This window comes from Brachionichthys hirsutus, chromosome 10, assembly GCF_040956055.1.
Source record: "Brachionichthys hirsutus isolate HB-005 chromosome 10, CSIRO-AGI_Bhir_v1, whole genome shotgun sequence".
NCBI classification, from domain to species: Eukaryota; Metazoa; Chordata; class Actinopteri; order Lophiiformes; family Brachionichthyidae; genus Brachionichthys; species Brachionichthys hirsutus.
In genome coordinates, this window is record NC_090906.1 from 11,327,391 (window position 1) to 11,343,046 (window position 15,656).

At 47.0% G+C, this 15,656-nt stretch overlaps 1 protein-coding gene across 1 annotated transcript in view; it reads left to right on the forward strand.

Annotated features, from left to right (window-relative positions):
• Positions 1 to 15,656, forward strand: part of abr (ABR activator of RhoGEF and GTPase) — a 55,630-nt gene that overhangs the window by 15,972 nt on the left and 24,002 nt on the right. The window contains 6 exon segments of the mRNA XM_068745006.1: positions 3,604 to 3,785; positions 8,014 to 8,112; positions 9,028 to 9,213; positions 12,121 to 12,228; positions 12,674 to 12,734; positions 15,428 to 15,480. Of these exon segments, the coding sequence (XP_068601107.1) occupies positions 3,604 to 3,785; positions 8,014 to 8,112; positions 9,028 to 9,213; positions 12,121 to 12,228; positions 12,674 to 12,734; positions 15,428 to 15,480 (689 nt within the window).

Genomic DNA, 15,656 nt, shown 5'->3' on the forward strand with positions numbered 1-15,656 from the left:
ACATAAGGAGGGGGGGGGGTCCTTATCACTTGCTTTCTTTCAGACATGTGGCACATGAATTTCCTTTCATTTGAGGTATAGAGGGACGGTGACGCATTCACCCCCCCCCCCCCCCCCGCTCAGCCCGATGTCTTTCACATGTTGCCTCAGCGTTTTAGAGGATGTTCCGTCGCCTCGGTTCCGTCACCCTGGACCGACCCGTCTCGCTCGGCGCTGTTTGTCACCTTCTGACGGGTGAATTTAATTGGTTTCCAGTGATGCCACAGACCTGCTGGTTTTGTCCTCAGAGTCTCGTGGTCACGTCACATCCACGCCTGAAATACTTCATGTTGATGAGCGCCGTGACGCCCCCCCCCCCTCCCCCCCCCAGCTGTAAACATAGACCTCCATAAAGGCTCTTAATTTCCCCAGTGACACCTCCTGATTGATGACGGCAGGACGGGGAGCTGTAAAAGCCATCATGTACGCAATGGCCGCACATCCGTCAGGCCGCTGACGGATGGCGTCGCGGATCCACGGGAACACACCGGTGGCTGAGCAGGAGGCGGGGCTACGTGGCGCCGTCTTCTTCTTCTCAGAGAATTTGTTCTGTTCTGGGTGAGGTCACTTTCATCTTTTCAAAGGGGTAGCGGAATATCTCATCAGCCGCCCAGAACGCACACACGCGCACACGCACACACACGCACACACAGGCCGTGATGTAATCTCTCTCTCGTCCTCAGAAAAACGCTGAGCAAGGCAGCTTAACTCCAGAGTGAATTCTGTAACTGCAGCAGCGACTTCCTCTGACTTGATGGGTTCGCATCCCGGGATGTGAACCAGGTCCCGATCGCCAGCTGTTCAGAGGTTGTTCATATTGGTATTTACGTAATCGGTCGTCACTTATCGGTAAATACATGTTTAAAATGTCTAAAGATGTTCTGTGAGAATTGTATAAATCTAGTTGGATCAACCGACTATCCTGTTGTAGATCGACAGAGATGTTCCTGGCAACCATCCGGATGATGAATCCAATATTTGAATAGTCCAAATATTCTGTGTGTCCAGTTTGTTAAACGTGAAGGCCTCGACTATAGTGAGGCACCGACTTGAGAATGAGAGGAAGTGATGTTGCGTCTCTCTCTCTCTCTCTCTCTCTCTGTAGAGCGATCGGCTACTTTAACGACTCAGGCTTTTAACTTTTAAAAGTTTTTCTTGTTTTGTTTCTGAGATATCCGCAAGCCCCCCCCCCCCCCCCCAAAAAAAAGAAATATGGACAAGCAGCTCATTGGAAGACAGGAAGCATCGAATGACATGACAGCCTTTGTCCTCGTCATGGAAACAAGGGCCGGTTATACGGAGAGACAGGTGGATTTCGAGCTGTCCGTCAAAGGGAGGCTAACAGCCAGAGTGATGTGATCTGACGTTTGGCGGAGGTCACTGCGGGGGGGGGCTGCAGATTTATCTGGTCGGTTATGCAACAATACTTGGTTCGTGTCCGCCGCTACTCGCCCTGCAGCTCTGGTTCCCAACAGAACCGCTGTTCTCTCTGTGTTGCATTGATCGCTCCTACTGGGTTCTCTCAGCGTGACATTTTCTTCCCTGAAAAGCCATTAAATCCCTCTGATGACCTTTGCAGCTCCGTTACGCTGCGGCTCTATAAAGGAGCCATAGTCGCCTTTTCACCAGACAGAGACCCAATAAGAACCGGGTTTCCGAGCTCCTTAAATTCATCCGGACAGTCATGGTTCACTTTCCCTGTAAATGGAACGTGCACGATGTGCTTTTACCAATGAGCATTAGTAGGATGTACCTGGTTCCTTATTCTTTAAAAGCCAGTGGAGGCCGGATTAAAAAAGAATCCCTAAACGATGATCCTCTCAGCTCATTACAGTACGTCTCCTGGATTCTTGCTGCGTCGGCGTCTTAACCCGAAAACGTGTGCAAAACGAAACCTAAAAATCTCTACAGCGGTCTGACCTTTTAAGGTTCCATCCAGCCTTTATTGGGCGGCCTGGGAAGTGAGTGCAGAGAATTTCGTCCCTGTTCACGTGATATTTGACTGCCAGCATTGGGGTTGGAGGTCAAACACGCCGACGTGCTCACGCCTTTTGCCTTTGACGCAGTGTGTGTGTCATCCGTCCTCTCCTCTCCGGCGATGGCGAGTCTTTTTTAGCGTCTCTGGGTGTGCGTGTGTTGGGTCATCCACTGCGGTAAAGTTGTATCGATTTCTCAATAGGATCTTCCTCTCCTGCAAGTCAATCCTTTTACCTTTTTATCTTGTCTTTATCCTGTCCCTGTTTCACCCTTGTAAAGTGTGTGTGTGTGTGTGTGTGTGTGTGGGGGGGGGGGTGACCGTTCTGTTGTGCAACAACAACAACAGGTTTAGGCCTGTTCCCTCTCTATAGACTGACAGTGCAGCATTGATTTCGCCGTATGTCACGCGAGGGGATTGGCAGGATGCATTAGCTGACTGAGGCGGCCTACGTTTCAGCCCGGCGGGATCTTTGCAGATAAACACGGCACACGTGGACTCCTGTCCACAAACAACACACTGTGTGTGTGTGTGTGTGTGTTGTGGAGGTAAAATAACAGCAGCAATGCAACAGAGCAATGTTTGTGAAAGCTGAGCATCCGCTTTATCGGTGCGTGCTGCCTGAGAGGACCCGATTTTGTATTGCTTCGCAGTAACTGTAATGTTTGACCCACTTTGGATCATTGGGTTCAGGGGTCAAATGTGCCAGGGCCTCCAGTCCTTGTGAAAGAGGATTCGGGCCTCGATGCTTGTCCAGACGGCATCAACAAACGATCCACCATCCGTCCTCTCGGCTCGAGACATCAACCGTGGCGAAGTCTCTGCGTTTTCATGAAGTTGACTTTGATCTAAACGCACCATTTATCGGCTATTTACCCAACAGCTACAAATAAACCATATGCGACCCCCCCCCCCCACCCGCCCCCCAACAGATGGAGGGAGCTGTTTGATTGGTGGTGCAATGCCTGCGGGTCATGGTGTGTGTCAGAGGGTGTCGCATTGGCGGTGCGTCGAGGCATCCGTCATCCCCGCAAGGGTTGACCCCCCCCCCCCCCCCCCCCCCATTTTTATCTTTCAAATAACTTGCATCATTATGTCTGCTAAATTCTCAATCCATCACACAACCCCCTGTGTGTGTGTGTGTGTGTGTGTGTGTGTGTGTGTGGAGATGAAGTGGCACGCATTTGTGCTTTGAAGTGGAGGTCGGCCTCATGCAGTCGCCCACAGGCCTCCCACCTGATTTTCTTTTTAAACATTTCGGTGCTCTTATTTCAGCGGGGCACCGACTTTCAGGAAGAGCTCATTAAATGGAACAGACTGCTCGGGGTGTGATGCTACCTTAGAAATCACGCGTCCTATATAGTTCACTCTTTGCAGCGTTAGTTTCATCTACTCTCTCTACGTGCTGCACCCTAAATCACTGGTGGGTCCGTTTTTACCTCCAGCTAACGGAACAGAATTCACCAATGATGAAAATCGCGTTGAGAACCTGCTTCGTTCTCAGCGAGGCGTTGTTGAGGACAGCGACGAGCTAATGGACGTCCCGTCCTCGTCCTTTTCTCATCTCGTTCTCCTGGTTTGTCCTCCAGACTTCAACTACAACACGGATGGGTACGAGGGGGACGGAGCGGAGGACGGCAAGTCTCAGGATGGCTCGGAGACGCTTCCCTACATAGACGAGTCGCCCACGATGTCGCCCCAGCTGTGTGCCCCCCAAGGGCCTGATGGGGGACTGGTCTCGCCTGCCCCGCTGGAGGGGCTGCTGCCCGGGGTAAGAGCGCTCCCATAGGAAAACTGGTGCAACAAACAAATGGCTTCATTTACTGTTGCTATTTTTAATACTCTCATATCGGTGTGTACGTTAAAAGAATTATTGATCGTGACGCGATGCTTTTTTTTAGTGCCTTCTTGGACTGTGTTTTTGAATAGCAACACCTTTTTAAAGAAATTCCGCCGAGTATGGACAGGAGGAACAATCACAGGGATCAATATTCCTATTAATGTACAAAAGTGCATTAGATAAGATAAACCTTTTTTTTTTTAATGAAAGAGTTTTTGTCCTATTTACATCCAGAGTCTGACAAAACATTCCAAGCTGACCCATACAGTTTAACAATCACTAAATGCTCAATAATCTAATATTCAAATAATCTTTGGTGTGTTTGCTATCTCTCCCTTTATCTCTTTTTCAGGCAGCTTTATTATCATTATATCATAATAGTTTAAATAAACTGGATCCTTGATCGTTGACCTTCTCGTAATATATAGCCGTGACAATTAGAGTTATTAATCTTGCTGCTGCGTTGTACGCATTGGGTGGCATGAATGAAAATGTGGCTCCATCTATTGGCCGGTTCAGATAAGAACCACTGAAAATATTCAAAGGTTTAAAACCATTTAAATCGACACATAAATGACCTCTGGCGAGAGGTTAGAGCTCAGGATCGGAATAACTATAATAATTATTGGTCAATAAATAATAACTTTCTTTAACGGCAACCAGTGTGTGTTGGCAATAAATACCTGAATATGGAGAATTGATTTGCTCCTACCTGCTCACAAACGCAAGGAAAGCGGAGCAAGGCGTGAGACAAACGGAAACCAGGACTGAGCTTTTTTTTAACCGTATTATTGTCACAACGTGACGGCAGGTAATCCAGACGTGTAGCGGTGATGGTGAACTCGTGCCGTTTTCGTCTGACCCCTCCGTTAAGGAGCAGATGGAGCTACTCTGACGCTGTAACGGATCGTCCGTGGAGAACGTGCATCGCGAGCCGCTGTCTTTCCACTGAAGTCGTCTTCTCCTCGCCGCGTCGTTAAATCCTCTCTTCTTTCCGCTGAGTTTGCTTTGGCCTCTCGTCTGCCGACGCGAGAGGTCTGACGACGACAAGCCTGTGCCACGATGCAGACATTCAGCGCAGGCAGCGAGCTCTACACACGTGCCTGAGTTAATTTTGGACTTTGAGACTGGTTTGTTTGTATTTGGGAAAGCTCGACGGTTGAAACCCGTCATTCACTCTGGCGTTTCTCAGTTCCCCCCCCCTGCTTTTGACGGATTCTTATTCCAGTGGCGTCGTGCTTCTTCTTCTGATTTCCTTTACGTTCTATGTCCTGTTTCTTTCAAGCGATCACTTCCCCCTCCCATGTCTATAACTAATAACGCGAAAAGAATGCCTCGAGCAAGAAAATGCCAGTGTCTAAAACCTTCAACAGGAGAAATGAGGGGGCCGATAATGTAGAGGATGGCTGATAGTGTGCTGAGTGGGTTTCACTTCCTGCCGAGCACGCATTCAAAGGTCAGCAGCAGGGTCAGAGATCGCCGTGTGTGAACGCTTCAGTCGCAAATACACCCCAATCATCGCATCTTTAACGTTTCCGGTCACGTTTCCTGTCCAGAATCCAGATTAATTGACTTTCCAGCATCTTTGCACACGCATCTTTTTTTTTTTTTTAACACTATATGTACTTAAACATCTTCTCCTGTCTGCGCTGAACGGCTGCTCCCCGCCGGACTGCGCGGCCGGTAATTAGAATCGGCTGCACCAGCAGCACATCAGCCGGTCTTGGCTCCATATCCAAAGCTCTCAGCCGATCAATAAAGAGACGGGAAGGCCAGGGAGAGTGGGAATTTTACTCTGTGGCGCCCAGTGACGTGAGAATGAGAGGAACTGTGTGTTTGAGGAAACGGCTTTCGTACGAAGATACGGAAGACGAGACGTGACGAGAATGAAGCGGACAGCGGTCCGGCCTGTGAAGCCATCGGGGGGGAGTGGTTGTTGTGAGGGGAAGGGGGTGGAACCAGAGGGAGGGAAAACCTCATCGACCGAGGTGGATCAGCGGTGTTTGCGCACACACACACACACACACTCAGTCCACACCAGGAAGCCCGGCAGAGGAAGGGGGTGGGGTTGTGTAGGCGGGGTCCTCTCCCTTTCTCTCTCGCCGTCCAGACGACTTGCTCTGAAGGGAAAACACTGATGTGTCCAGGCAGGCCTTGAAGAAGGGGGATCTCGGGCGGAAAGAGGAGAGGAGAAGAGAAGGAGAAGGAGAGCAAGCGAGAGAGAGAGAGAGAGAATCATGGAGGAGGAAGAGGAGGAGGCGCTGTGCTACTTGGACAGGGTACTGGAGGAGGAGGTGTTTGAGTACGGAGATGGGGAGCTGGATCCCATCACTCCGACATGTAGACAGTTCAAGGTGAGACGGTGGTGTGAAAGCTGGATGCAGGGAGCGCACACACACACACACACACACACGCACACACTCTCACACACACACACACACAGGGCTGTACAGCTGGTCTATTTATAGCCATGTGGAAGGTCGTATTGGTGTTTTGGCGTGATGTGGCAGCACTCACTGAACCCGGTCTCTGCTTCTGACCGTAACTTCTTCAGATGCGCGTGTGTGTGTGTGTGTGTGTGGTTCCTGCTCACCGTTGCTATCTGCACACAGTGCGAAGGCACAATAGAAAAGCATGCAGCGTTTTTCCGTGCATGAATTGCACGCATACGAGCCGGTTGGGGCAAAACTCCTTTCACCGCCGCCGCCATGCGTTTCTCATCTTCCCCTTTCTGTGCCAGACAGTAAGTCTTTGTACGACAGCGGAAAATATTCCCAATGATGGCCGAAGCAGGGTCCACCCCCCCCCTTTTCCGGTCTCGCTGTTTCCACGTCACCAGCATGTTTACCTTTGCGGTAGCATTACAACTCTTAAAGTTTAAGTTGGAAGTGGAGCTGATCGGCACCTGCAGACATGCGGTTGCACATCAGAGATGTTTGCGACTTTTGATTCTTAGTCATCCGGCCTTTATGTTTCTTAAATGAAATGGTCGTTGTGTATTTTACACCTAAAATGAGATTAAATAATAGTTGCTCTTCCATTTCTTCTGTTCTGCAGCGGCTTAATTCCTAATTTCCCTGAAGTGAGACGCCACCCGGTGCGCATGGCGCTCACGCTTGTTCCCCTGTTGCACAGCGCGCCTCGGGTCTTGGACTGACGGCGTGTGTAGCAGCATGTCAGCGCAGTCGGACGTCGGTTATGAATGGGTTAAAAGGATGAGGTCATGCCGCCTTGGTCTTATCAAGCGGAGCCGTTGCTGATATCACCGTAAGGATCTGGCCACATTAATAATTAATCTTCCTCTCGTCCTTTGGCCTCCCTCAGCGTGCCACCTCAGCCCACTCTGTGTGCGTGTGTGTGTGTGTGTGTGTCTGTGTGTGTGTGTGTGAGTGTGAGTGTGTCTGTGTTGCGTGGGTGCACCGGTGACGATCTGAACAGTTGTGCATGTCGTGCGTACAACTCGCTGCATGAATGGCTTGCAAGCAAAGCGCTACTGGACAGCTGTTGTGTTTGTTTGCATTCAGTCCTCCTATTGATCTGAACGCGCTTTAAAAGGCTTTATTGACACGGATTGGATTCTCACGTGATCTAAATCTATTTTAATCCTCCGCTTCGAACAGAGAATATAAACTACAGTTTCCATCCACTCTTTCTCGAGTTAAACTAAATGAACAATCAGTTCACACATAACATAGATGAACCGCACTCCGAGTCCGAGTGAAGTCCGACTCCGTCTCGTTTTTTCTGATTCTGTTGTGCTATTTCATGTCTTTATTTCTTTCTTTTTTTTGGCTTGGTGTTCACCTAAAAGTTGGATGCACATCTATTTATACCATTCCGTGTTTCTCAAACATGACTGTGGTGAGGTTTTAAGTCAAAATGCAACGCTGGAGAGAAGTAGGACTTTCCACAGAGGATGTGAGCGACCAGAGATTCCTAATGAACCTTTTTTTCTTTTTTTTGGCTATTTCTAATTCCTCCTTGGATGTTTTAATCTAATGCTCGGGTGCGGAGACATCCCGCAAAGAAATGTGCCCGAGTCCGTTTGCAGCAACTTCGTAGGGGTTGAAAATGAAAAGGGCTCCTTGGTGTGTGTGTGTGCACTGGGATATCTGAATATATGATCGATTATTACGCTGGAGTTTGTTTCATCCTGCAGGGAGGCGTAGAGAAAGGAATGGAGATGAAGAAGCTGGTACTGTCGGGTTTCTTGGCCAGTGAGGAGATCTACATTAACCAGCTGGAGGCCCTGCTGCTGGTGAGACACAGGTTTCCTGAAACGCTAACTTGACATGCTTCCCTATGCTAAGCTAACGAGGGTGCCCCGCTGCCTCTGAGCCACCAGGCTTCAGAAACTCATTGCATTAGTACAATCAAAGTGGTGGAAACCTGCTCTGTCGGTTCCGTTTCTCTCGGCGCACGGTGTCGACCGCAGGGAACCATTCTAGACTTTAATTTAAGAGTTTGTTCCTGTCTCCATCCACCTCCCTACCTGTCTGAAACACACCATGCAAATCACATTCTTGAGTTTTGCACATTTTGCTGCGTATTTCGATTTTTGAAGCTCCATTGACTGCAATGTTAATGAAAATTCAAAAGTGATCTAGAATCCACAAACTTTTTTTTATAACCACCATGCTTTGAGATCAAACATAGACCCTGCTGGAGGTGTGGAGTGTGGCTGCAGCTGACGTCAGTGCATTTCTGGACTAGTGCGATTAGTCGTCATGCAAGCGCTCTGATCAGTGGGAGGCTGACTCGTCACCAGCCTGAATTTGGCCTCTGTGGCGTGAAAAGCCTTTCTGCGTTCTGCCTCCTAGTCATGAACACTCCACGCATATCTCTGACTAACCGAGTCGCAATACAGTCTGACTAGTCAGAAACCGGCTATTGTTACACAGTCGTGACTGCGTGACACATGGCAATATCAGGAGTCTTTACAAGCCTCGAGTCATTTAATTTCCCAGATTGCACTGCTCATCTCTTGTGTATAATAAATTCACTGGTGAAATGCTGCATATAATTTGGCAGCAACAAAATTCAATAAGTGTATCCCTTCTCCCCAGTTCTCTATGATGTACATTTTTAGTAGTTAAACTTTTACCAGAGGTGCTAAAAAGGACGGCTCCTCCTCTGCTGATTCTGAGTTTGTGTGTTCTCTCGGCCTGTCCAGCCCATGCGTCCTCTCAAAGCCACGGCCACGACCTCGCAGCCCGTCCTGACCATCCAGCAGGTCGAGACCATCTTCTACAAAATCCAGGACATTTCTAACATCCACAAGGAGTTTTACGACGCCCTCTTACCCAACATCCAGCAGTGGGATGAGAAGGTCACGGTGGGGCATTTGTTCCAGAAGCTGGTGAGTGTGGCTGAGTGGGGGCCCAGACGTTCCGCTGTGTGGTTTGTGTTCCCTCCTTTTTCCATTTGCAGGGAACATATAAACGACTGTTAATAGGAGACTCATCAAGCGCTCACTGTTTGCACTTGTGAATCACTCGCCTAAATTAGCTCTCTCGTGCATAAATGAACGCGTGTGCGTGAGTGGGTCTGTGCCCTTGTGTCTGCAGGCTGAGTGCATTAGCCGTAATGTTGCGGCCTCAGATCTATCACGTTGCCTTATTTTCACTGGATGCTGTCGCGTCAAGAGGCGCTCTCAGCACATAATGTACCAACATCATTATGTCTGCATGTGTCTGAGTGCAGAAAGAACAAGGCCCCAGGCTTCGGCTATTGTCGATTCACAGTGGATAATGAGATTTCAACAGGGCTGCTGAGCACATAACATACAACAACGGCGTGCGCATATACATTACACATGTAAGCTTACTCGTTATATGAGCTTTGTAAAGTACAGTGAGGGTGATGAATCACAATGTAATAGACTTACCTAAGAGGCAAGAAGCTGGACCTCCTATTGGGGAACATTATTTTGAACGCCTCTGTATATTCGATTTTGCTCATAAACCATTGTCAGGTTTGAACATTGCAGTGTTCAGATTCTTCTTTTTGCAACCCTACCACTCAGTGTTATTAGTTGGACTTTTATTTCCTTGTTTTGAGCAGGAACATTTTAAAGATAATGAACAATATATTCTTTACTTTTACTTTCATCCTCCAGCATTTTTCCTCTTTATATCCCGGGTGTTCTTCTGAATTGTTTGTTTGTGTTCCTTTAATAATTGATAATTGATTGAAATGAAAGCCTGTTACTGTGAAATGTACACAGGATAATTGTAAAGTTTCAAATGATAATGAAATGTTAAGCTACAGTTACTGGTGTTAATTCTGTATAATTACACCTAAGCGGTTCTACTGCATATTGTAAAAGAATTTCAAATATTTACATGTGCCATTGTTACTTTAGAAAAAAAAGAAAGAGGAACATATCATTCTGATACAAAACAGAGCCTCGCAGTTTTGGCTGAAAACCGTTTCAGCTACTTGCTAGCCATGGTAAATGTTATCCAAAATAAATCTGCTACGAGTCAAAAATTTCAACTTCGAGTGTGTATTTATGATGCGTTTATTTGATTTATATTGAACTGGGTAAGAAGTCAGATATTTTGCACCTCGAAATGGCTGAAAATTTTGGAAAACTAAGAACAAGGAACTAATGAAACGAACTTCCCTTTGGTGCTGTCGGTCACATTAGCTATCCATAAACTAACTTCTGGTTTTAGACTTTCCTTATAGATATGCTAGAGGTGAGCAAAAACAAGTGGTTCAGCTATTATCTTGTGTGGATTTTCACTACTTGACTCTTATGACAAAAGGTGACCAAACATAGACCGGTTTGCTAGCTAGAACACACAAGGAGCAACAGAAATGTGCATTATAGCGTGTGCAGCTAACTAGCGGTATAAAACTTTACTTAAATGCACTTAATAACTAAATAGAATATTAAATGAATTGGATTCAGTGAAGAATCAGAAGGGGAAGTAAATCTCAGTTGATTTATTTATTTATTTTATAGCCACGTATGCAATGAATGGCGAGCTCATGTAGAGATGTAATTATTTTTTGCTGTTTAAGTCCTTTCCTCATCCCCCCCCCCCCCCCCCCCTTCCTCTGTGTGGACCCCAGGAGTTGTACCACCAAGCGACACCTATTAGTGTAATCGCCAGCTCCCATCTGTGTTGCGTATACTCGCGTACGCGAGCGTGTCATTTGGCAGCTAAACATTTTGTCAGGGTGGCGGTGTGAGGGTGCAGATGGCGGTGCAATTAGCTGGCGTTGCTATACCCGCTGCTCCTCGTCAGCGGCGTTCCCGCCATCGGAACAACGCAGGAGGATGGAGTAATAGCAAATGGGCTGCCTTGGAACAGAGTCAGCTACAGTTCCGACGTTTTTCAACCCATCAGAAAAAGGCTCAGCTGCAGCCTGTGGAGGCCAGGATCGCTTTGGACGGGCCAAAAAACATCTAAATCCCTGAAGGCATTAGGAAGGAAGGGTTTAATCTTTCTGCATTCATGGCCCTGGATAGCTTATGGGCTAATCAAAAGAAGTTATAAAGACTTTTCTGAAGAGGCTAACTGTAATTGTAATCCATATATTATGCTAATGTAGTGGAAGGACCGCTGATGCCCCATGAGTAACCTTTTTAGGGGCTAGATGGCAATATTAGTACTTGCAGGCACTTCAAGGTCAGGTATGAAATGTATATATTGTGCTGTGGTTGCAACCAGTATGTATGGAGCAATGCTATATAAATATAAGTACCGTAGCTCTTTCCTAATTGTCTTATCTTTCCGTAATCCGTTTCCATGAAGCGATCTGTAGCCCAGCATCTGTTTCATTCAAGGCTGGATGATTACATCATGTCGTCTCTCTTGAGAGGAGAGGAAATGAAAACGGGAGAAATGGTGCTTTAAGGACAAAAGTAGCGAGTGTTAGCCATTCACTCCATTCAGCTGAATCCAACCTCATTAGCCTTAGCATCATCGTGCGCTACTGGTCTGGAGCTGGCGTTTCAATGCACATGCAGTGCAGCAGAGAAGGGATGCTAATGGGAAATTGAAGGAAAGGAGAGCCTCAGTGGCGTTTGTGTGCTGACTGGAAGGGTAGAATGCGGAAGATGGATGTCGTGGGTTCAAACAAAAGAAAAAAGACAAGCCACGAATCTTTGCCTGTAATATAATAAGAAAACAGCACAGCATCACAATTTGTTTTAATTGTCGTAGAACTTGTTTTGTCTTTAAACACTAGTTTGTTTCTCGTGTAATTCCGTGACTCCTGTCCTCTTGTCACGTGCCCCCCCCCCCCCCAGGCCAGCCAGCTGGGAGTGTACAAGGCCTTTGTGGACAACTACAAGGTGGCGCTAGAGACGGCGGAGAAATGCAGCAATGCCAACAGTCAGTTCCAGAACATATCTGAGGTAAGCCCCCCGACGGAGAAAGGTCAGAGAGACATGTCGTAGCTTTTGTTGCTTTTGTCTTGTAATTTGCAGATTTTACTTTGTCACATGAACAAATATTAATGTGGGCCAAATATATATATATATATATTTCTTAATACACTCCATAAACGCAGCTGAGATACTGAAGGCACAAATGTTTCCTGCTTTTTGTTCTTCCCCAGCTGTTCCATTGAAACTCCTCCTGTACTCTTCAGATAAAGATAAACTTTTAATGTTAAGGCGCAAATTAAATGATGCATCATAAAACAAATGTGAAAGGAACGATGCTTCCACCCTATCTAGAGATGGGAGTAATTATAGTCATGAAATCTTAGTGGGATCTCAGAAATGTACCCAGTCCGTCTTCCCTCGGCTGCCCCCCCCCGTTTCTTTAAATGTCACTCCATTCCTCTTTTTCCTTCAGAACCTCAAAGTGAAAGGTCCTAAAGACTCCAAGGATTGCACCACAACCGTCTCCATGGAGAGTAAGTGTGTTCACGCTTCATTATTGGTGTGTGTGTGTGTGAGAGCTGACTCCAGCCCTGTCCCTTCTAGTTGAGCATGCAGCGGCAGGCTTTGGGAGGCAAACCGCTGTGTGTGTGTGAGCGCTCTCTCTCTTCTTCTCTCTCTCTCCTCTTCTCTCTCTATCTGTCTGCGTCTGCCTGAGGGAGGAGGCAGAGGGGAGTTGAGCAGCGTGAGGAGAGGCGATGAGGGACATGGAGGTGCTTCTGGTCCTCAGACTGTGTTGTAACTGCACCTACGGTAACGACCGTTTGACGCTTGGAGCCTGGCGTGTTCTCTTTCATCTTTTTTTCCCTGTCAGCCGGGATGTTTGCGTGGCTGATGCTTCGGTGTCGCGCTTTGCGTGCCGCGGAGTTGGGACGGCCATCGATCGGCTGGCAGATTGATTTGGATTTTATGGCATCTGTCTGCTCGTCGTTTCACACCTTCAAACGCGACGAGAGTTTCTTTTTAAAGTCTCGCAGCCTTTCTCTAGTTGTTGAGTGAGGATCCTTTGGACTATGCAGCTTCTTGCAACACACCGGATCCCAGTTTTATCGTGTATTTGTCTTTCTTGCAGGGTTTGTTTAGTTTGTACAAGTACTAGAGGACATTTCAGGCAGAGCAGAGAATGTCATTTTTCAGCTGCGCGTGTTAATGTATGCATCGTAAAGGAGGCTGTTACTGAGACGATGCTGCATTCTGGGTCTGCGATTAGATTGTTTCAGCACAGGGATTTACCTGGCTGAACTTTGTGTTCCGTCAGCATCTCTCTTATTATGATTCATCCTTCTCGTCTTCTGTATCTCACGCCATATTTTTCACGTAAAACTTCACTCCCACTTTAAGCCTTTGAAGTTTGTATTTACTATTTAATCCTTCTGTGCTCTTCTACCGACCTGCCACTCCTCTGTATTTATGTGTCCTCTCCTTCTGTCCTCCACGTCCTTCACGCATGGCATCGTTATCAAGGGTGTCTTGCCAAACACAGAAGGTTTGGAAAATGGCGGTCATCGTGGCCAAGCTCTAGACCCATTTAGCATTTCTGCGTCTGGTCTGTCCCCTCATTGGTGAATACATCCCTTCGCCACGGCGACCTTGAAAACAGCTCGCTGTGGGAGGTCATCGACTTCCAATAATCCATCTATGGATAATTTTTTTCTCCCTCTTTCCTGAATATCGACTGGACTTTCAATTTTTAGTCTCTCGGCGCAGATTACAGATGAGATGCTTCAAAAACATGGAGACACTGTGAAATTGTCAGACTTGTCTCCTTGCTGAAGACACTAATCGATTCATGTCCTTATCTTGCTTCATTATTGTTTTTAGGATTTGGCATTTCCTGGATTGCAGATGGCCCCAATTAGTAATTAGTTAGAATACACAATTCTAATTTTATATACAAGAGGACAAAAAGAGACAAGAAAATTGCAAAGAATATTCCAGAATGAACCAAAAAAGCTTATTGAGGTGTCTCGAATGGAATAAAATGTGTTCTTGTCTTTATACCTTTAGGTTTATACGACCTCATCCAGATTGAAGCATAATTAAAAGTATAAATAAAGAAAATAAAAAAATACTGTGGTTTAAAACCTTACAATACTTACAAATAAAGTTAATATTATTAACTTTATTATCTTGGGTAACATCTTAGCATTTACAAAAAAAAAAAGTAGTGTTTCAGAAATAAAACGCATAAACCATGACGTAAATAAGCAATGAGGTTACAGGTGTTATACTGACCAGCGAACGTGCTCACAACTAATAATAGCAGTAATCGGCTACATGAATTCTACCCAAGGTAACCAGCCAGCACCTAAATATTTAAATATGTGCACAAACGTGCACACACATGCACCCCTGATTAATGGCGTTCACAGTCCTCTCGGTCCTCCAGGAGGTTGCGGTATCGACTTCATCGAACCAGGATGTTCGATGGAGGCTGCTACATTCAGAGGGGGTTGACTTAAAAGAGCATCAGTGAGGCCTTCTAGAAGATTCCCTTTGGTTTCATGGTGTGCGTGTGTGTGCGTGTGCGAGTGTGTGTGTGTGAGTGAAGCTTAGCTTTGAGCCTTATCGGTAGATCTGTCTGCGCTCCCTGCAGACTTCTGCTCCCACTCTTTCGTTCTTTTTAGTTGAAAGAGGAGGCGAGCAGCGAGGAGGAGCGCCGCGTTGAAGGAGAGGAGACGAAAGCGAGCACGTCTGTGCCCCTGTAAGGCTGAAGGGAGAGGCAAAGCGTGGGATGTGTTTCTGCATCTCTGTGGGGAGTAAAGCGCACGGTGTGTGACGACCTGCCCTGCAAACAGAAAGCTGGTTCACCTTTCCTCCCCTTTTGCTTCAGGTCTGGGATATGGAGTTTATCTTGATGGCAGTTCTGTGCTTGTTGCACACGCTCGCGCTCATTGCATCCGGCACATGGACCATCGTCCTCTTTTCACTCCAGCTTTCCCTCTTTCTTGTCTGTGGTTTCTCACCTCGAGCTGGCATCTCTGTGGGATTTGCCGCAGCAGGAAAGCCGTCTCACCCGGGGGGGGGGTCCCAGCGTTGTGACAAGAACTGGGGGTGTGATTTTAAAGGCCGCATCAGTGATGCTTTGTACATTAATGGTCTGAAAGTGTTTGTCCTCGCTGTGACTTTCTGCGTGTTATTGACGCCCCCCCCTTTTCTCCCCCCACAGCGCTCCTCTACAAGCCGATTGACCGGGTTACCAGGAGCACCCTTGTCCTTCATGTGAGCACTGTTTCGCCCCAAACTGGCTAAATAATCGTAATAAAAGGCTGATTCTGAGGACGTTGTTGCTGATTTTCCTGTGTAAAATCTCTCTATTCTAGTTGTTCCACTCTTTAACAAGACCTTACATGTCTTATTTCCTGAATGAGCTCACAACACTTTTGTTATTTACCCTG